General features: G+C 35.7%; 1 protein-coding gene across 1 annotated transcript; it reads left to right on the forward strand.

The window, feature by feature from the left end:
* Window positions 1–1,802: 1,802 nt before the first annotated feature.
* Window positions 1,803–2,234, forward strand: LOC145045895 (S-protein homolog 5-like). Its single transcript, XM_078994184.1, has one exon. The coding sequence runs from the start codon at window positions 1,803–1,805 to the stop codon at window positions 2,232–2,234; it is 432 nt and encodes a 143-aa protein (XP_078850310.1).
* The last annotated feature ends 21,425 nt before the right edge of the window (window positions 2,235–23,659 follow it).

Consider the following 23,659-nt stretch of genomic DNA (forward strand, 5'->3'; position numbering starts at 1 on the left):
TGAGAAGGTATGCTGGGCGTATGAGGGTCACATTGAAAATCCTAATTTTAGGGTTTTACCTTATGTAAGCATAATTTTAGCCTCTTTCCTCCATTTCCAACTCGGCCTCCACAATCTAAAAAGCCTACATCGAACATAGAGCTTCTTGGAGGTGTTGTTAAGCTTTTGGGAGGCTTTGATGCTCATTTTTTCCCTTGGGAAGGAAATAAGAGAAGTTGGAAGTTGTTTTGCTTGGTGGGAAAGCTTTCGATCCATAATCAAGACCTTGGGGGAAATCGTTTTGAGGTAACAAGTTTGAATCTTGGCTCATGCATCATTAGATATGTTCATGGCTAGTTTTTTATGATTTTGGTCAACTTTTTGAGATTATGCATGAGTTACGTTGTTAAAGGGTTCATCCTTTCAGATCTGAGTTTGTTTCGGTGTTATTAAGCATAAAGGTGAAATCTTTATGTGTATTATGGATCCATGCATGAATTAAGTCAACCAATAAGCCCATTTTATGCTTAAGAGCTTCTTCTAGTCATATATGAATGTAAAGTTTCCAACTTTACTTGGTATTCCAACTCAGGGAGGTCAGATATGTGGCTTTGTTGGGACATATGAGAATGTGTGTATTGAATTAGGGATACGTGGTAGCTTTTAGGGTAAGACCAATAACAGATTTGGGCCTAATTTGAAAATCTGGGCCATAAGTGGCGTTTGGATGATTATTATTATATGGGCCTTAATTATTCAATGTTTGGGGTTTAGTCTTAGACCAATCAAGGAGAGGGGTAAAATGGTCTTGTTACCCCATATATGGATTGTTGGATTAGGTTTGGATGCCAATTGATCAATGGGTGTTATTTGTTGATAGCACAAAATTTTTTTAGCGGATCTATAGTAAGAGAGTATATGTGGGTTTCAGTTGTTCGAGGTGAGTCTTCTCACTATGGGTCAACAACACCAATTTCGGCCCATTATGTATTATGTGATATGCTAATTGTCTTTGTGATACTTGCATGGAACGGCGCGGGGGTAGCCCGTGGCACTTGGATATTAGACGATGGAGGGAGCCCATGAAATTCCAGGTAAAGACCATAGGGGAGCCCATGACATTCCAGCTAATGACTATGGGGGAGCCAATGTCAACTATATGTATGATGCATGATAATCGATGGTAGTATGTTGTATGCTATTTTAGGAAACTCATATAGCTTTGTGCTTACGGTTTTCAGTTTATGTTTTAGGTACTCCGGTTTCAAATCGAAGAGCTTGGGATGATTGTAAAGCATACACCACATGTTTCCGCATTCTGTGAATTACTCTGATTTGATGATCTTTTGTTAAAGATTGGTTGGTTTTATGGAAAATATATGTATTAATGATTTGTTAATCTAAAAAAGTTATGTCATGATTTTTGGGACAATACCTGAAACATGTTAAAAAGGGGTCAAACATTGACAACATATTAACTTATTTAATTTACATATGCATTGTGGATATACACAACTATCAAAATTAAATATACATTGACAAAAATAAACACTATGACAACTATTACAGATAAAAACAAGCAAAATTTAATGATCTATAATTTTAATATACGGAAAATATTGTAATATGGTATCAATTGTTAAGGTGATCTCATATAATTATTATACACTCGATTCAAAATAAGATTATAGTAATCTAAAAAGAAAAGGAACTCACATGTTAGCAATGAAAATGATATTGAACATTAACTACTCAAATACAAATATAAATATATAAATAGTGATAACTTGTGTGCATGAAAGATAAATAAACTCTTGAGAAAAATGAGGTTTGCTACAATACATAAGTTGTTCATTTTTTACATCTCAACGTTCTCAATTGCTTCAATAGCTCATGCATGTTTTGCTCCACATTGGGATGTTTATGTTACTAATACTATATCTGATAATATTGTTGCTCATATCAAATCCAAAAACGATGATCTTGGGAATCATACCATTCCATTCAATGGAAATTACCATTGGTCTTTTTGTGAAGCACTCTTTGGGAAGACTCTGTTTTACGCCTACTTCTGGTGGGGTTCAAGGTTTCAAACCTTAGCTTTGTTTGATGAAAAACTTGAAGAAGCCTATTGTTTTATAGAAGACTTGCGTGATCAATATTGTTATTGGTTTGTAAAACCTGATGGTTTTTATATATCTGTATCTCCAGATCCAAATGGAGATAATGTGCACTTTATAAAACCTTGGCAATAAACAAAATACATAGCATGGTTTTCCTATTGTAACTTGATATCATATACAATAAGACTTGAATGAAGACATTATATGCTTTGTACTTGTTTATTTCTCTTGCCAACAAATGTTTTGTACATTTTTTTCCAGTAACAAATATATGAGTATTTAAAAATTTCTCAAATAAATTTCTCTATTGCATATCCACTACTCTACGTTCGTGTAAATATTAGAAAAAACAAAGAGATAAACTAAACAATCTTTCGACACTGTAATACCTAAAGAAAAGTGAAGGTACACCCTAGTGACAAGGTAAAAAGGAATTTATCAGTTTCAGAACTAAACAAGAAAACTAACCAAAATTACAACTACCGTAAAAAGAATTTTCATGAAAAGTTTATTCTATGTTTTTATTTATTAGATATAAGTAAAAATATATTTTATATAATTGTTTAGCTATGATTTAATTATTTCTATTTCTATTAGATATATGGTATAGTTAGAATATTGAAGTTCATCCTATTAATTTTAAAGGTCAACGGATGTTATTTCTTATATTTAATTTATGATATATTTTCGCGAGTGGTTGGTAGTTTAATCTTTCCCAAATCAAAAAATATTTATAAGTTATTTGTTGAATGTATTCGGAATAACATAACTCAACTTATTATACGTGTTCCAATTTTTGCCTTTCAAAATAAGAAGCTATTCATACTCTACTGAAAAAAAAAATCTAACGCTGTGATCTTCCCATAATCGAGAGAGTTTTTATATTTTTTTGAAAACTGAAAAGGATTCGGTGGAAACCTGTACATAATATTTCAACGTGTATCCTGAGTTCAAGGTCCTCATAAACAGGCAAGTCCTGCCCCATAGAGATTTATACGAAAAACTTTCCCACCTATGACACTGAAAGAGGTATCCTTCAAGGTTCGAAACCAAGACCTCAACCTTAGATGGGTATAAAATAGGGGTGAGCAAAAACTGAACCGACTAAAGAAAAACCGATAAAACCGCAATAAACCGCAACCGAAAAACCGAAACCGATGCAAAAACCAATGGTGCGGATTTAATTTTTGCAAAAACCGAAGGTCAACGGTGCGGTGCGGTTTCTATCTTAAAAATCGGTCCATCAAAACCGAACCGCACCGCAAACGTGTATATTAATAAATCAATCAATGTATATTATATACATTCTATTTAAAATAGTTATAAACGATAATGTATTTATTATATGTTTATTTTGTGTTTGTATAAAACTATATGGGGTGTAAAAGAAATGTTCTATTGTTAGCCAAACGTACTAATCGATTACATGTAATAAGCTTGTAACAAATTAAGTCAAAATCAACCAACCTTCAATCATTAATTAGTTTGTGAGAGTGGTCACAAGTTGTATTTTAAGTGACTTACTATTTTTGATTATGTAATTTTGTTTTGAGCTGAAAATAAATGTATTAAAAAAAACAGCACAATACAAGCTTATATGCACATGGTTTTCAGTTCTTACAGTTTTAAAAAACCGTACAAAAAAACATAAAAAAAACTGCACCAAATTCTTAACACGGTTTAAAAAACCGAAACCGCACCGATACAAACCGAAACCGCATTTAAAAACCGAAAAACCGATCCATTGCAAAACCGCACCCAACGGTTTTAAAAATGCGAAAACCGCATCATACGGTTTGCGGTTCGGTTTGGTCTGAAAACCGCACCATGCTCACCCCCTAGTATAAAATGTCATGCATGAAACCAGCTAGGATTGACGTCATTTGTTATAGAGTTATTATATATAAATCGAAAGTGCCATAATACTCTCACAACTCATCATACGAACACAATTTATTGCATATAAAGTTTATAATGATTGTAATATTTGGAAAATCTAAAAGTATTTATAAGCTAGATTTAAAAAGAAATATTGAGAATAACTTTATCCAATTATTAAACATAGTAGAATTCTTCCAATTCCGCCCTTCAAAATAGCAAGCTATTAATACTCGACCAAAAAATCAACATCGTGATCTTCCCAAATCCAAGAGAGTTATCATATCGAAATTGAAGGATGTGTTCACACGAAGGATGTGTTCGGCAAAAGCCAGTAGCTGAAAGATAGTAGCAGAAAGCTGGAAGTTGGTAGCGGGTAGTTGGTAGCCGGTAGCTAGAATTTGGATGGTGTAACTTTTATTTTTATAAGAGTGTTGGTAACAAGTACTTCGAAGCTTCTAAAAAATGTTAAATTACATAAATGAACATATGAATATAAACTATAACTGTAATATAATAATGATAAATTAATTTTTCTAAACTATATTTATCAAAAATTAAAAACCATCCAAAATTTAATACCAAGTACATTGGTTAAGCTTCTAAAATTGGTAATGATTTTTATGCATATTAGACTATATTTAGGTTACTAACTAAGACTAGTTGTTATGTGAAAAGCTAAGTGATAGCTGAATATTTTGTTGTCAGCTAAAAAGCTAGTTGTTATATTAAAAGTTAACTAATAATTATTTATTTATTTATTTATTTATTTATTTATTTTTTGTAAAAACTAGCTAATAAGCTAGCTGGAAGTTATATAAAATTACATACATTACATTTAGAAAAATATTAGTTTTATAATTATTTAAAGGTATATATGGAAATTTTCAAAAATAACTTATGAAAAGCTAGATTTTGAGCTATTTTTAACTCTTCAAACATGACAACTTACCAATGTCATTTTTATTGGTTTTCTCTAAACTTTTCATATAACAATTACCTTTTCAACTATCAACTAGATTTTGATATTTGTAAAGTATACTAAATAATGTTGTTTGATATTAATTTTGATTTATTAATTAATGTTATAAATATTTATTATTTGGTTAGGTGAAGATTAATAAATTATATAACCCATTTATATGGTGGTTTCAAATAAAAACATCATAATTTAAAAGATAAGAACAAATTTTTTTATTATGTGTGTTAGCCCTTCATATGTTTTAAAAATAAAATAAAACTAAGTAAAAGAAATGGATAAGGGTAGAAAATGTCTCTATATGTGTGTTATGAATGAGATAGATAAAAAAATTAAACTTTGAGAGACCATTCAAGTTAAAAAAAGAGTTAGGGACAAAACGCATTGATTATCGTTAGATAGGGTGTCTAAGTCCATAACTATATTTTTTATGTACTTAACCCGACTTAGCATTATCCATTTGGGTTGCATGCAATCAGAACAATTGGATAGATAAAATGAGAAAAGGATACTTGTGATTTGTTAATATATTATAAGTTCTAGCATATTAATATGAAATCATATTATTTAATTCGTATTGATCAAGAATTAATTTGGAATTAATTTTGTGATCAAAAGAGAATAATTAAATGAATGGGGATTGCTTGCGTAAATCATTCATTATTCTATTGTGGGCTTATGATCTATGATTCATTAGATTAGGCTAAAACCCATAGGGTGATCCATGGAGGTTAATACCCATGGATCATGGAGGAAATGAAAAGTCATTCACATTAGGGTTTGCATAGTTTAACCCTACATGTGACACACTACATAACGAACCACATAGCAAGTAAAATCAGCCACCAGACATACAAGTGATGGCTTAAATTTTTAGTACAAGTCTTCTTCTCTCAAGTTAGTCCAATAGTTGTGTAGTTGTGTGAGACATTTGAGGCATCACACTTGGAGTGCTAGGCCCACAAGGTCTTAAGGAATCAAATCTACAAGAAAGGTGTGTCATTCTACTAGTTTTTATATTACATATACCCCATGATATGCTAGTTAGGATGAAAACCTTAGAAAATGAAAGTTTGCATGTATAATAGAGAAAACATATGTCCAAGGTTTCTAGGGTTGCATGTACACCATAGGAGTGTTAGAATGCTCAAAACCCATCAGTGGTATCAGAGCTAGGTTTGTTTTCAATTATACTTGATGTCAACTGCTGAAAAAAGTCGAATTTTTTGTCTCTATTCAGTCAACTCGTCGAGTCCATCGGGGGACTCGACGAGTCCATGTGAAAACTCATCCAACTCATCGAATTGGTTCATGCAATCGACGATTCGGAGGCCCTAAGTGCAAACTTTTGAGTTTTATTGTTGGCTATTGGACTAGGATCATTAACCTAATCTGTTTTTTAGTTTGTTAAACCTTTTTTTTTGTAGTAATTATTACGCTTATCCAATTTCAATGATAGTTTTCAAAGTCTCAAGTTTTATATTAAGTTTATATGATACTTGAAAGTTGTTGATATGGATGTTTCTTGCTTATGAGTTTTTGGTTAGATCATAGGAAGTATTTGCAAATTAATTGTTAGTTAATTGTTGATCAAAATGATTCATAATGGACTCTGTAACTTGTCCTCAAGTTATGGAATTCCAAAAGTCTCATTCATTAAAAGCCTTTACAACTCATAAATTATAGAAATGGAAGGTTTTGAATAGTTTCAAAACTTGCCATCAAGTTTTGAAATTTGTAAAGTCACTTTAGAAAACTTTAATTCCAAACCCTGGAATTTTATATGTTTAAAATTCAACCCTTATAGTTGTTGCATAAGGTGTCTAAGTCTATAAATATTTCTGGTAAATACTTGACCCGACCAGGCATGGTCCATTTGGGTTGTATGGCATCATGGAATTGAATAAACTAAATGAGAGAAATAACACTTATGGTTATTAATATATTATAAGTTCTAATATATTAATAATATTATTTAATTAGTTTTGATCAAGAATTTCTTTATAATTAATTAAGTGATCAAAATATAACTAATTAGATATATGGGTAGATTAAGTAAATCTTCCATATCTTATATAGTGGGCTAAGAGGCTCCATGGATTGTCAAGTTGGGTTCCACCCACAGGATGCTCCATGGAGTTAACCCATTGATCAAGAATTGAAGAGTCATGGAACATTAGGGTTTACCTAATGCAACACACTATATAAGCAATGTGACTCTCCCCAAAATCGGCGACACTAAGAAATAAGAGGGCTTGGCCGATTTTGCATGAGTTAGAGTATTCTCTCAAGTTTATTCTTTGCATTTGGTGTTGTGTAAAGCATTTGAGGCATCACACTTGAGGTGCTAGGCTCACAAGGTTTCAAGGAACATTTTCAACATCAAGATATGTAGTCCTATCTTTTATACAAAGAAAATTGTACCCCATGTATGCTAGATAGGTTCATAACCTTGGAAAACAACTTTGCATGATTATTAGACAAACATAGATCCAAGGTCATTAGGGTTGCATGTACACTTAGGAAGTGTTAGAATGCTCAAAACCCATCAGTGATATCAGAGCCTAGGCTTGTTTGTTGATTTTTGTGCAAACTGCTTAAAAAAATTGATTATCTGTTTTCTGCTCATATGAACTCACCGAGTCCATGGGGGGACTTGACGAGTCCATGAACAAATGCAAGCTACTCGTCGAGTTTGTTCTTGCACTCGATGAGTAGAGGCTGCTGTGTTCAGAATTTCGATTTTAGTTGCTGAAAATGGACTAGAAACATTACCCTAAATTGTTTTGGTACTTGAAAACATGTTTTAGATGGTGTAATGTTTATGCTAATCCATTTACAATGACAATTATCAAAATTACAAGTTTTAAGTGTAATTTTTGATTCTTGAAAGTGTTCATATTCATGTTCTTGTTCTTATGATGTTTAGATAATCATAGGAATTATTTCTAACCTATGTGGTAGATTAATTCATGATCATAATGTGTTTTAATGGAGTCCATAACTTGTCCTCAAGTTATGAAAAACCAAAAGTCACTTTGTTAAAAGACATTAAAAGAACACATGAGTTACAAAAAATGAAGAGTCTTCATTTTTAATACTCTATTAACTCATAAGTTACAAGAAATGAAAAGTTTTGGAAGTTTACAAAACTTGCCCTCAAGTTTTGGAACAAGTAAAGTCTTAATTAAAACTTTAGTTCCAACCGTTAGAATTTTAAAAGTTAAAATTCAACCCTTATACTTATAATATTATAAGCTGATAATATATATATATATATATATATATATATATATATATATATATATATATATGTATGTATGTATAAGATCAAAGTTGTCTTACCGCTAGTACTCCTCATTCACGAAGCTAGTCTATAAATTGGGTATAAGGTTCTTGCCTATAAAATGACAACTTAATGAGTGTCCACTCTTACCCACCGCTTGCTTGACTGGTGGAGGGTCGTTAGCCGAACGGGTAGGACAAGGACTTATAAATTCTCATTAAAAGTATATAGATAACTATAAAGTAACTAAATGTTTTATTAAATTCTTAATCTTAGTTACCTTAAAAAAATGTGAATAAGGTGCTACTCCATGAAATTACAATTTACACTTTGTGTAAATCGTTAGTGGAGCGTGTGTGGTTAACCGGCACACTAACTTGAACTTAAAAAGGTAGGTAAAGGGTGACTTAATGTTTATCATAGTATTGATGGAGCGTGTGTGGTTAACTGGCACATCGATTGAGGGGTAATACATTAAGGGTACCAAGTAATTTGCATGGTTACTTCACACCTTGTTTTGTGATCCTCGGCATCCCAGTCACAAAACTTGGAGGGCACACTTGAGATTGAAACATGCCTTTGAAAAGTTCATTGAATCTCAAAAGAATCTAGGAGTTTCTAAGAATCAAATTAAATATTTTTAATATTTCGGCTTTGGTGACAATTGGTGAATCATCATTCACCTACCTTTCAAATATGTTATTACTTAGATTACGGCATACCTCTTCTAAGTATAATATATTGTGATTGGGTCCTACCCTTAATACTACATTTAGGTGTTTTATTAAGGACTAACTCTATTTTTAAACTAAACTTTTCTTCTTTTCAGATGTCTGCAAACACTACTGCTTCTAGCTGTAATCCTAATGGCTCCTCTTCTCTAATGAACTTGTGTGGGAAAGTCACTTTTGATGGACCCAACTTTAATTAATGGATCAGAAACATGCGAATGATTACCCGCTATGAGGACAAAGAATATGTTCTCGATAAGGAGCTTAAGGAGATTGATGAGACACTTGCTACTCCTCAAGAGATCGCTGACTTTAGGGCACATGAAAGGGATGCCACCTAGGTGGCATGCATCATAATGGCCACTATGACAGCCGACCTCCACAAGTCCTACGAGGACTTCTACCCTTTTGAAATGCACCAAGATTTGATTGAAAGATACCATCAAATTGCAAGACAAGAGAGGTATGAAATCATCTCCTCCATGATAACAACCCGAATGAAGGATGGTGAACCCATCACCGGCCACATTCAGAAAATGCAACGATTTGTGGACCACTTGCTGAAGCTTAATGTGAACTTCCCTGAGGAGTTAGCAATAGATATCATTTTGTACTCCTTACATTCATGTTATGATCAATTCCGTATGACATACCTCATGAACAAGGAAGAGGTCACTCTCAACAATCTTCAAGGAATCTTAAACACCGCGGAAAGTGGTCTTAAGGGTAAGGCGGTTGTTACTACTCCTACACCTATCAACTCCGCCCCTGTCTTGGCAATCGGGAAAGGACGAGGGACGACGAGAAAGAGTTCTTCAAAGGGTACCAAGGCTGGGACCCTTGATGGCTCTTCTTCAAGTGGAACCAAGAAAGTTTGCCTCACTCCTTCTTCTGACCCAAAAGAGGCCGAATGCTTCTATTGCCATGAAAAGGCACATTGGAATCGGAACTGCCCAAAGTACCAGCAAGATGTGAAGGATGGGAAAGTCAAACCCAACCATGCAGGTATTTACACTATCTTATCTAATAACTCACAGCGTTCTAACTCTTGGGTCCTTGATACCGGTTCTGTATTCATATCTGTTCTGATCTGCATGGACTAAGAAGAAGTGAGAATGTGGAGTAAGGAAGAATAAACTTCATCATGGGAAACAAGAAAGCTTCACCTGTCACCAAGATTGGAGTTTATACTTTATCGCTAAGTAGTGGGTTTAGTTTAGATTTAAATAAATGTTGGTATTCGCCAAAAATTGCAAGAAATATTATTTCCTTTCCTTCATTGTATAAGCAACGTTTTACCTTTTCATTTGATAATGAAGTTGGATCGATTAATGTTTTCTTTAATAATATTCTTTATTTTAAAGCATTACCTTGTGATGGTGTGTATGAAACTGTATATGTGGTTGATAACATAGGAAATAATGTTTTATGTATTGATTCTCTTAATAATAATAACTTGGATAAAGCATCATTATGGCATTGTCGTCTTGGACATATAAGCAAGAAACACATAGGTCAACTCCAAAAGGATGGAGTCTTAGAGTCATTTGACCTAAAGTCAGATGATAGTTGCAAAATCTTGCTTACTTGGAAAAATGACAAAGTCACCCTTCACTGGTTCTTGTGAGAGGGGTGTACGTTTGTTGGATCTTGTACACACGGATGTGTGTGGACCATTCAAACATGCCACAAGGGATGCTAATCATTATTATTTGACTTTTACTAATGATTACGGTAGGTATGGATATGTCTACTTAATCAAGCATAAGTCAGAGACTTTCGATAGGTTTAAGGAATTTAAACATGAAGTCGAGAATCAATTGGGCAGTAACATTAAGGTGCTTCGATCCGATCAAGGTGGTGAGTATCTTAGTTTAAAGTTCCTCGACTATCTTAGGGAATGTGGGATTGTCTCACAGTTGACACCTCCCAAGACACCGCAGTTGAATGGTGTGGCTGAGAGGCGTAATCAAACCTTGTTGGATATGGTTCATTCCATGATGAGTCGAGCTTCGCTACCAATCTCATTCTGGGGGTATGCCTTAGAGATTGCCGCCCATATTTTTAATCTAGTCCTTACAAAGAAAGTTGCCAAAACTCTTCACGAGATGTGGACTGGTAAAGTACCCAAACTAGACCACATCAATATTTGGGGATGTGAGGCTTTTGTGAGGCGCGAGTCTCATGATAAGCAAGAACCCCGAAGCGAGAAGTGTATTTTCATCGGCTACCCACAAAGATCCTTGAGTTACCTCTTCTATATACCTAGTGATAATGTGGTCTTTGTAGCCAGAAGAGGAGTCTTTCGAGAGAAAGAGTTTATAAGCCAAGGAAACTATGGGAGGAAAATTGACCTTGAAGAACTTCAGGAGTCAAGTGTTGAAGGAACTTTAAACCCTATCCCTCTACTTGAGGAGGAAACTCTTGTTGAGCCAATTGACGAGTCTATACCTCTGAGGCGTTCCACGAGAGTTAGGAATGCACCTGAGCATTACTATGGTTTCCATATTAGTGCGGAAGGTGAGACACTTATTAGTGATGAGACACTAGTAAGTATGGATGAAACTAAATGGAAAGAGGCTATGGATAGCGAGATACAATCCATGTATGGCAATCAAGTTTGGAACTTGGTTGAGAATGTACCAGGTCGTAAGACTGTAAGGTGAAAATGGATATTCAAGAAGAAGACTGACATGGATGGTAATGTACACACTTATAAGGCTCGACTGGTTTCAACGGGCTTCTCTCAAACTCCTGGAGTGGATTATAACGAGACTTTTTCTCCAGTAGCCAAGATTAAGTCTATTAGGGTTATGTTATCCATGGCTGCGTTTCATGACTATGAAATATGGCAAATGGATATCAAAACCGTGTTCCTTAATGGAAAGTTGATTAAAGATGTTTACATGAGTCAGCAAGAAGTTTTGTCAGTATCGAGTACCCTAATATAGTGTGTAAGCTTGAGAAATCCATTTATGGATTCAAGCAAGCACCTCGCATATTGTCACACGCCGAAAACCGAAGGTGGAAACGTTTATGGGGTTGACTCCACGTTGAGTATCAAATCCAATGTACATAGTAAGTAAAGTAAAAAAACCATTACATTACATGAAGAAAAGTTTTACAATTGTTTCAAAAGTAAAGTTGTACAGTTGTGATACATAGTATATATATGAACAAAATGAAACGGGTCTTCTGAGTACTCCATCTTTGGACAAAAAGGAACTTCGGGTACCTATTCTAACGCTGACCTAAGAATACAAGCGGTTTTAAAAATCAGCATAACGCTGGTGAGTTCATAAGCGGTTTTCGTTTGTGAAATGTTCAAGTTTCCTTTCTGTTTCTGAAATGTTACGCACATCAAGGAAATCCCATATTTTCTTAAAAAGGTTTGTTATCGTTTGTCAACATGTAAGTAAAGTTGTACACTGAAAACATGTTTTCTCTTGTGTAAATGTACACTTAGGTTATCTGATTTGATATACTGGTTCTGGTTAGGTACCAATGAATTCCTAGGAAAGTCCCATACTTTCCTGATTTTTATGTTACCAATTGTGAAGGATGTAAAGTTATCCGGTTTGATACCCTTTCTGGTTATGTAAACGTTTCCCTAGGAAAGTCCCATACTTTCCTGAATGTTGGTTATCACTATAAAAGATGTATCTGTAAAATGTGGTTATGTTCAATGTTTTCCCAGGAAAGTCCCATACTTTCCTGAATGTTCGTTATCAATGTAAAAGATGTATTACATTATTCATTATTACTATTGAGTAAATCTCTATTATCCTAATTGCGAGTTCCATAACCATACGATAGACTAGATATGGCAATAAGTAGTCCACATCACCTTATGACTTTCGTCACCCTTGAACCATTTCGGTTCGGCTATAGCTAGCAGCCAGGTGTGGGGTAGTCAGCCCCGTATAGATCTATACACTCAAGTCACGCTCTCTAAATCCCAGAGATTCTGGTTACAGGTGCAGTCCTCCACTCGCGTATCTCTGTGGAGTGTTCGCAGAGAACGTGTCTCCAATCATACAGGATTAACAAATTTACTAGTAATAATATGATAGTCCTCCACTCGCGTATTTCCGTGGAGTGTTACCGAGGACAAAACAGTACAGGTTTTATGCTCAAATGTTCTAATGTCATGCTTTTAACTGATAAAATGTGGAAAACCATTTGTGAAATATATATAAAACATAACAGTTTAAAATCCATTTCACAAATATATGTTTACATGATCTGCATGTTCAAACGGTTATCAGTTGTAGCAATCAGTGTTAAAAGCATATAAAATGTAAAACACACACATGAAAACATTTTTTAAGTACAAGTAATCCCTTGTACTTTGCTTGTGTTCCCCCCTGAAAATAGTGAAAACAGTGAAAAAGGGTAGGGGTATGAACTCACCCTACGAGAAGGCGCAACTGATTCGGATACTAAACGTTGGTTCGGGGCTTGTTAACACACGATGTTCCTATGTAATATGAAATGGTACCCAAAGGTATCAAATTAGACTTTAAACCACTAATTAGATAGGATAATACACTCCAATGTATTAAAACACCTCAAAACTAGTGTTTGGAGTGACCCGGGTGACATCTACAGACGTGTAAGGGCACAAGGGACTTGGGATTTGAGTTTACTCCCAAAGAGTAAACATTTGAGGGAGCTTAATCCCATGAAACCCATACACACATGAGTTCATGGCCATGAACTCATGTTTGGGTGATTTTCAGTGTTTTATGGCTTGTTTGGACATGGGGATTGTTGGAATGAATTTCTCAAATGCCTTGGAATGGATTAAATGAACTTATACCATTTTTAAGGGACTTCACGGCTGTAAACTTGGAGTTTACAGCCGTAAACTCTCCCATGTTCATGTATATTTATTTTATGGCACTTAGAACAATCACATGTGATTCTAGTTAATTTTCCAAGCCTTAGGGTGAATTTGGGGCATCATTTGACACCTATTTAGGAGTTTATGGCCCATGAATGTGTCTTGGCCATAAACATATATTAAGAGGATGTTTAATGTGTTTAAGGTCCCCAAACTATTTTTAGATGGTTCTAGGATTTACCACAAGGCTATTGGTTGAGTTTAATGGCATTCTAACATGTTAAAAGGTGTTTACTGCCCATGTTTGAGGAGTTTACGGCCCAAGCACATACCTTGGCAGTAAACTCTCATTTGTCCCTCAAAATTCAAGTTTAAGGTGTTCCAAGTCTAGGTTTGTAAGCCTCAAGGTCTTATCTAAGTCTCAATGTTGGTTTGGAAGGGTTAAATTGCTCAAAAACCCCAATATTGTGTGTTTACGGCCCAAGCATGCTCCTTGGCCGTAAACACATGTTCTAGGTCCAAAATCACAATTTAAACACGGATTTGAAGGCATAAGATGTTGAATAACAAGTTAGGAAGGTTACCTCTAAGATTTGAAGCCTTAAATCTATGTTTTTGGACCTTAATCTTGGATGAGGAGAGAGGTTACAAAGAGAGTAGTGAGATGAAGCCAAAGGCTTTAAATAAAAGCTCAGAACACTTTATATAGTGTCTAAGTTTTGGACACTGTGGAATTCTACCCGATACCGGCATTAGGCGAGGCTTTTGGTCGCACCCGATTAAGTTGTCGTAACCCGATATGGTAAATTCTAAAAATGTTCCGATTACTAGAATGAGATGTTAGAATGATTTCTAAATGCATTAGGAAACCCATTAAGTCATATTAGATATGTACAATTTAATGACTTAATTAAATAATGAAATCGGAATCAGATTTGAAAACGACGATTGGTTGATCGAATTGAACTACGAAAAGAGTTACAAGTAATGATACGGAAATTTCGGGTTGTTACATTATCCCCCCATTAGAGGGAATTTCGTCCCGAAATTCAATGTTAAAACACGAGACAAGATACAAATCATGGACCTGGAAAGAGTTGTGGATACTTCTGTTTCATTGAGTCTTCCCGCTCCCAAGTGAATTCCGATCCCCGCTTGGCATTCCAACGAACCTTCACTAACGGGATGCGACTTTGCTTTGTACGTTTGACTTCTCGATCCATGATTTCGATCGGTTCCTCCACAAAGTTGAGGTTTTCATTAATCTCGATCTCGTCTATGGGAATCACTAGGGTTTCATCGGATAGGCACTTTTTGAGATTTGAGACATGGAAGACGGGATGAATGTTACTGAGTTCGTGAGTTAAACGAAGTTTATAGGCTACCGGACCGACCCTAGTGAGGATGTCGAAGGGTCCAATGTACCTAGGGTTAAGTTTCCCACATTTACCAAAACGTACAGTGCCTTTCCAGGGCGATACTTTCAACAGGTTACGGTCTCCAACCTGGAATTATAGAGGTTTTCGATGGTTATCAGCGTAGCTCTTTTTGCGATCTCGTGAAGCTTTCAATCGGTCTCAGATTTGGATGATCTTTTCGGAGGTTTCGTGGATGATTTCAGGACCAATGAGAGAACTGTCAGGGACTCGACTCTTGGCTAACTGTGTATCCCCCACCTCGGCCCAACACAGAGGGGATCTGCACTTACGACCATATAGAGCTTCAAACGGAGCAGCCCTGATGCTGGTGTGGTAACTGTTGTTGTATGAGAATTCGATCAAAGATAGATGTGTGTCCCATTGTCACACCCCCAAACCAAGGATGGCAGAAACGTCTGGAGGTGGAGGACTTCATGTATAGTATCACAACAACGTGTATAATAGTGCTCAAAGTAAAAACAACCACCATAAATATAATTGCAAAAGTTACACCAAAGTATATGTTTACATGTTTCAAAAGCAATTACATTATGATGACAAAATAAATTGTTGACGGTTTAGCGTCCCATCCTCAAAGCGATGAAGTTTTCCCGTTTCACTGATTTCCTGAGAATACAAGTAGTTTTAAAGAGTGTCAACACAAAGGTTGGTGAGTTCATAAGAGTTTTGTTTGAAGTAGAAACCGTTTTTCCTTGTAAAATCGATTTAGTTTGATTTCCAGAAAATCCAATATTTTCTTAGTTAAGTATGAATAGAAATAATCCTACATGATGCTGTAATGAACCCTAGAGTAATCCGTAGAGTTCCTCTATAATCGTCCAACATATAAAGCTATATAAAGCTTAACTTAGATAAAACGTTGAATATAGTGGGTCTGCCCTAGGTCCACAACCCAACGAGGAACAGGAGATGAGGCGGGCACCACCAATTCTAGGCCAATCAAGACTAAATTCTTATATGACTCAACATATACGCTCAGCGACTATAGTTGAAGTCTAACAATTTTAGAGGATGTGTAGTTTTAATATCATAATAGCTTTGTATAGAGACCCGGCACTTTGTATTTGTACCCCTTTTTGTATAGAGACCCGGTACTTTGTATTTGTACCCCTTTTTGTATAGAGACCCGGTACTTTGTATTTGTACCCCTTTTTGTATAGAGACCCGGTACTTTGTATTTGTACCCCTTTTTGTATAGAGACCCGGTACTTTGTATTTGTACCCCTTTTTGTATAGAGACCCGGTACTTTGTATTTGTACCCCTTTTTGTATAGAGACCCGGTACTTTGTATTTGTACCCCTTTTGTATAGAGACCCGGTACTTTGTATTTGTACCCCTTTTTGTATAGAGACCCGGTACTTTGTATTTGTACCCCTTTTTGTATAGAGACCCGGTACTTTGTATTTGTACCCCTTTTTGTATAGAGACCCGGTACTTTGTATTTGTACCCATAGAGATAAAAGGTGATTTTAAATCGACATAAAACTCATTTAGGTTTTAAAAATAAAATCCCGTAAACTTATGGATTGTTCCCTATGTGAGCCGTTATAATCATACTATGACTATGTGAACCTGCCACGACGTTCTCAGTGTCGCGAAAAATGAAATGACATTTGTCACCCGTAGACCTGCAGGTCCAACTGTAGCTAGCAGCAAGGTGTGGGGTGTCAATCCCAATATAGATCTATATACAAGTATCACGTTCTCCCTCAAGGAGATTCTGATTATAACTACCAGGAATTATATCCCGCACTCGGACGTACGGGGAGAGAGAGAGAGAGAGAAAAATAGAGAAACTCAAAATATAGGATAACAAGTTTACTTGAAATGTGTGTGAATATAAATCTTTCTTGTATGAATGTACCCTTTTTGTACGAGTGCGTAGAGTGATGTATCATAAACTATACCTATTATAGTTTATCTAAAATGTATGTAATATGTATGAATCCTTTTATGGAAATGTATTAGTGTTGTGAATTTATCAAACTATACTTTTTATAGTTAAATAATACGTGTTCCAAAATGAATGGATAATATTTAATATGAATGTCTTAGTTTCAGTTCATAATGATAAACTAACTAGGAAACACATTCAAACATTAAAACTTATGATTATACACTTTGCTCAACATAATACAAAGTGTTATGATATTTACATGTTGTTGGTAAAATTTAGCAATTCTGCCCTGTTTTGGAAAAATCATAGAAAAATCATACGAAGTCGAAAACTAGATCCGTAAATTCTGAGAGTTCACAAAATGTGTCTAGTTTTCTCATAAATTTTATCTCAATTTATAATGACCTCTAACTTGGGTGAGAAAGTCCAAAATCACAGACTGGTCCGGATTGTTGTTTGAAATGATAGGCAGTTTTGTAAAAATCGCCATAAATTGTAGAAAAATCGTATGGAGATGTGCAAGTAGTCATTTTAAAGCTAAAAACTTAAACTATTTGCACCTTGTACAGTTTTGAAAACAAAAATGTTTAAGATGCCCAACACAGTCCGTGAATGGAGTTGAACTTTTCTGATGAAGGCTGTTAGAAAAATCTAGTTATGTTCTTAGTGTTTTAACTTGTATTCCCCCCCTGAAAACTTGAGAAAACATGAAAATGTAGGGGTATGAACTCACCTTGAGTGATTTCAGTAGATGATTGTTGAAAAATGGAAGTGTTTAATTCAAGAACACTTGGAGATGCCTTGAAGGTTTTCGAGAATCTAACATCATAGTTAGGGAGTTTGTGTAAGCAACCAAAGATTTGAGTAGAATGAAGTGAAATAATAATAGGGAGGATGAATTTTTACTTACTAAGTGTGGAAGAACACTTGAATCCAGCCTTGGATCTCGAAAATTTGTGTAGAAGAGTTTGAGAGAAAAAAGTGATGTTTGTTACTTAGTGGAATGAGAGAAATGAGAGAAAATGAGGAGTGTGGTTGATTGTTCCAGCTCAAAAACGTGGGAGTGAGTGAAATTTGAGTGTAAGGGAACATTGAAGTGACATAGGTAAGGTGGGGAGGTATGGCTGGTCATAGAGTGGGTGTGGGGTGGTTGCTTGTGACTTTGATTTTTTTTTTTTTTTTTTTTTTTTTAACTTGCAAGGCACAATGGAATATATTACTCCTATAACGGAAATTGACTCAATCAAGGACGATTTCACAATTAAAGTTCGGATCATACGTCTTTGGACTCAAAAGTCAAGAACAATGTCTTATAATTGTCTATATCCCATTTTTAGTAATTTATTCTAAATATATGTGTGGTTGTCTATGTGTGTGTATCTCTTTAAAAATTCTGCAATTTCATCATTTTATGACCCCCATTTGCGAAGTTGAGTATTTATTTCCAAAAATGCGAAACTCCAGGGACAATATTTGAAATCTTCTGTTTTCTTCCCCAATTCGCATTCTACTGTGAAATACTTCGCATCTTCATTCTTACGCCCTTCGCATCCCTTCGCATTAATCACCTTCGCATTTTCATTCTTACACCCTTCGCATCCCTTCGCATTAATCACCTTCGCATTTTCATTCTTACACCCTTCGCATCCCTTCGCATTAAATTCTGCAATTTCATCATTTTATGACCCCCATTTGCGAAGTTGAGTATTTATTTCCAAAAATGCGAAACTCCAGGGACAATATTTGAAATCTTCTGTTTTCTTCCCCAATTCGCATTCTACTGTGAAATACTTCGCATCTTCATTCTTACACCCTTCGCATCCCTTCGCATTAATCACCTTCGCATTTTCATTCTTACACCCTTCGCATCCCTTCGCATTAAATTCTGCAATTTCATCATTTTATGACCCCCATTTGCGAAGTTGAGTATTTATTTCCAAAAATGCGAAACTCCAGGGACAATATTTGAAATCTTCTGTTTTCTTCCCCAATTCGCATTCTACTGTGAAATACTTCGCATCTTCATTCTTACACCCTTCGCATCCCTTCGCATTAATCACCTTCGCATTTTAACCTAATTAATCAAATGCGATTCACAAAATTTTTCATTCCAGATGCGAACACAGTTTAGTTCTTGAACTCTAAACTTGCGAAATCAAAAATTCATATGTTGAACCCATATGCGAATATTAACCCAATTGACTTCAAATTGATTCATAGATGCGAACACTCGATTGTTTTACTTTCGCAAAATGAGCATCAACAACTCCACAATCGAGTTTTTAAATTCTTGCAAACAACAATTTCATAGTCCTTGACTTCGCGTTTTTCTTCACGAATCATCGCTCAATCATCAATCCAATTGCGAATCAAAAACTCATATGTTCTTGCTTTATCGATTCATCGACCTAATACACAAGGTTTAATAGAGTTGACCGGCTTGACTTGATGACTTGACTTGACTCAAGATTGACGATTGTCACAAATTGACCCGAAAATGACGGTTGTCACATCATCCCCCCGTTAAAGGGAATTTCGTCCCGAAATTTGCACTTCGAATGGGGATCCAGGAATTTAGAGGAAAGATGGGGATGACTTTTCGTAGTACCAGAATTTGATTATGGCGAGGAATAACTCGCCCGATGTCACATGATTACTACTATGCATGCTTTAATCGATGCTAGATTTATCATATAAAGAAATTCGGGATTTAAATGTCGATGTTAGAAACACGTACTGATATTTGCGGGCAGTTTCGGAGTGGTTTCTCCCTCGGTGATTGCAAACACCCTCCCGCCACCACCAGCATCTCTTGTCCTTGGGCATTCCCTTTTAAAGTGTCCTGTTTCTCCACACTCGTAACAGGTTGGGCTTACTCTAGAGCCGGGTACCTGGGTGATAGGTCGTGCTGGTGCCTTACAGAAACGAGCAGTGTGCCCCTCTCTGTCGCAGTTTTTGCAATGCATCTTTCGGCAAGCCCCAGTGTGATGGAAGTTACACTTGTTGCATTTTGGAAGTGTTCCAGCGTATGGTTTCATGGGAGTTGGTGTGGTGAGGGTTGTGGCAGCATGAACAGCAAGGATCTGTTGCTTCCTAGCGAGGCCTTGGGTTGATTGGTCCTTCTTGTTGTCCCAAAACTTTCTTTCGTTGTTCCCTCCTCTTGCTTGGGTAAGGGTGGTTGTCATAGTGTCATGGTGGGCATGATGGTCAATGAGTTTGCAAAAAGGAAAACTGATCAGATGGTAAGTTCCTACTAGTAAAGACAAGTCAGTTGTTATAGAATTTGATTTTTCCTGCATTTTTCTTCGATTTAAGAATTCCTTATATATAGTTCATAAAGGAAGTCCATATGAATGAACTTCACGAGTTAGTGGGTTTTGTGGTCTCTCTTAGATTTTTCACGAGTGTGCTCAAGGCGATTGGTGCGGATCGTATGTATTCTCGTTATTTGCATCAACCTCTGCGATACTATGGAGAGTTGTTCTACCCTGAATCTCGTTTCGGGCAACTCTATAGACTAGGATTGGAAAACTTTTATCTGCTGAGTTTCCTTCGTTTATGTTGTAGAAGCTTCGTTCTCTATTAAACGACATATGTTGGTCTTGTTCTTTGCTCCAGGTTTCCAAGCACTCTACCCAAGGAGGCATCGGGCCTTGAAAGCCGGTCAAGGGTTGGGATTCGGAACAAGAGTCATCGGGGTTAAGTTCTCCACTTCAGGGTCGGAGTCAGAACCATCAGCATAGCCTTCAGCTTGGTGACCATCTACAGGGGTTGGGTAATCATTCTCTGGCTCCTCTCCGAGCCATTTGGTATTGTCGTGGTTAGGGTAGTACGGGTCGTCGTGTGGGTGGAATCCAGCCATGATATCTTCGCGAGAAATGGGGATATAAGAAATGATTAAGCAAACGTACTAATTTGCTAATTATACGATGATCTTTATCAGGTACTTCAACAAATTGTTTAGTGCATACTAATTATATGTATTCGGGACAGGATAGACCTTCGAATAAGCGACCCTAACTCTAAATCCCCAATCCAACGAGAACAGGAAGTAGAGCAAAGATCCACAGATTCTAAGTCTATGACGTCCTGGATACATAAAATTTTAATGTATCCACTAAGCAACTATTGACCTATTGATAAAGATCTATTTAGTTCTTGCAGATGTAATTTTTAATAATGCCAAAATACCCCTATGGTATTCCATTGTGGTAGTGTTGGTAAGTTTTTAGACTTGTTGCCACATCACAACCATTCTTGGGCATATGCTAATCACTCCTCGGACCAGCATAGTTGATCAGGCTATGCTATTCCCAAGACTGATCATACATCCCCAGGCTTAACTGTGATATCCAACAATCATTACTTTTGTTTTGTCCTAAATTGATGCTGACCTTAGTATGTATGCATGCATGTATACTTTTAACAAAAGTTATTTATTCTTAAAGGTATAGTGGTTTTGAAATCTTAAAATCAGAGACCTTAGTCCCAATGCATTTATAGTTTGTATATCTTATGTGGTTCGATATACTTAGTTCACTATAAACAATGCTCTGATACCAATCTGTCACACCCCAAAACCAAGGATGGCGGAAACGTCTGGAGGTGGAGGACTTCATGTATAGTATCACAACAACGTGTATAATAGTGCTCAAAGTAAAAACAACCATCATAAATATAATTGCAAAAGTTACACCAAAGTATATGTTTACATGTTTCAAAAGCAATTACATTATGATGACAAAATAAATTGTTGACGGTTTAGCGTCCCATCCTCAAAGCGATGAAGTTTTCCTGTTTCACTGATTTCCTGAGAATACAAGTAGTTTTAAAGAGTGTCAACACAAAGGTTGGTGAGTTCATAAGAGTTTTGTTTGAAGTAGAAACCGTTTTTCCTTGTAAAATCGATTTAGTTTGATTTCCAGAAAATCCAATATTTTCTTAGTTAAGTATGAATAGAAATAATCCTACATGATGCTGTAATGAACCCTAGAGTAATCCGTAGAGTTCCTCTATAATCGTCCAACATAACTTAGATAAAACGTTGAATATAGTGGGTCTGCCCTAGGTCCACAACCCAACGAGGAACAGGAGATGAGGCGGGCACCAACAATTCTAGGCCAATCAAGACTAAATTCTTATATGACTCAACATATACGCTCAGCGACTATAGTTGAAGTCTAACAATTTTAGAGGATGTGTAGTTTTAATATCATAATAGCTTTGTATAGAGACCCGGCACTTTGTATTTGTACCCCTTTTTGTATAGAGACCCGGTACTTTGTATTTGTACCCCTTTTTGTATAGAGACCCGGTACTTTGTATTTGTACCCCTTTTTGTATAGAGACCCGGTACTTTGTATTTGTACCCCTTTTTGTATAGAGACCCGGTACTTTGTATTTGTACCCCTTTTTGTATAGAGACCCGGTACTTTGTATTTGTACCCCTTTTTGTATAGAGACCCGGTACTTTGTATTTGTACCCCTTTTTGTATAGAGACCCGGTACTTTGTATTTGTACCCCTTTTGTATAGAGACCCGGTACTTTGTATTTGTACCCCTTTTTGTATAGAGACCCGGTACTTTGTATTTGTACCCCTTTTTGTATAGAGACCCGGTACTTTGTATTTGTACCCATAGAGATAAAAGGTGATTTTAAATCGACATAAAACTCATTTAGGTTTTAAAAATAAAATCCCGTAAACTTATGGATTGTTCCCTATGTGAGCCGTTATAATCATACTATGACTATGTGAACCTGCCACGACGTTCTCAGTGTCGCGAAAAATGAAATGACATTTGTCACCCGTAGACCTGCAGGTCCAACTGTAGCTAGCAGCAAGGTGTGGGGTGTCAATCCCAATATAGATCTATATACAAGTATCACGTTCTCCCTCAAGGAGATTCTGATTATAACTACCAGGAATTATATCCCGCACTCGGACGTACGGGTTGAGAGAGAGAGAGAGAAAAATAGAGAAACTCACAATATAGGATAACAAGTTTACTTGAAATGTGTGTGAATATAAATCTTTCTTGTATGAATGTACCCTTTTTGTACGAGTGCGTAGAGTGATGTATCATAAACTATACCTATTATAGTTTATCTAAAATGTATGTAATATGTATGAATCCTTTTATGGAAATGTATTAGTGTTGTGAATTTATCAAACTATACTTTTTATAGTTAAATAATACGTGTTCCAAAATGAATGGATAATATTTAATATGAATGTCTTAGTTTCAGTTCATAATGATAAACTAACTAGGAAACACATTCAAACATTAAAACTTATGATTATACACTTTGCTCAACATAATACAAAGTGTTATGATATTTACATGTTGTTGGTAAAATTTAGCAATTCTGCCCTGTTTTGGAAAAATCATAGAAAAATCATACGAAGTCGAAAACTAGATCCGTAAATTCTGAGAGTTCACAAAATGTGTCTAGTTTGCTCATAAATTTTATCTCAATTTATAATGACCTCTAACTTGGG

The sequence above is a fragment of the Lactuca saligna genome, chromosome 5 (genome assembly GCF_052625555.1).
Source record: "Lactuca saligna cultivar CGN05327 chromosome 5, ASM5262555v1, whole genome shotgun sequence".
Lineage (NCBI taxonomy): Eukaryota > Viridiplantae > Streptophyta > Magnoliopsida > Asterales > Asteraceae > Lactuca > Lactuca saligna.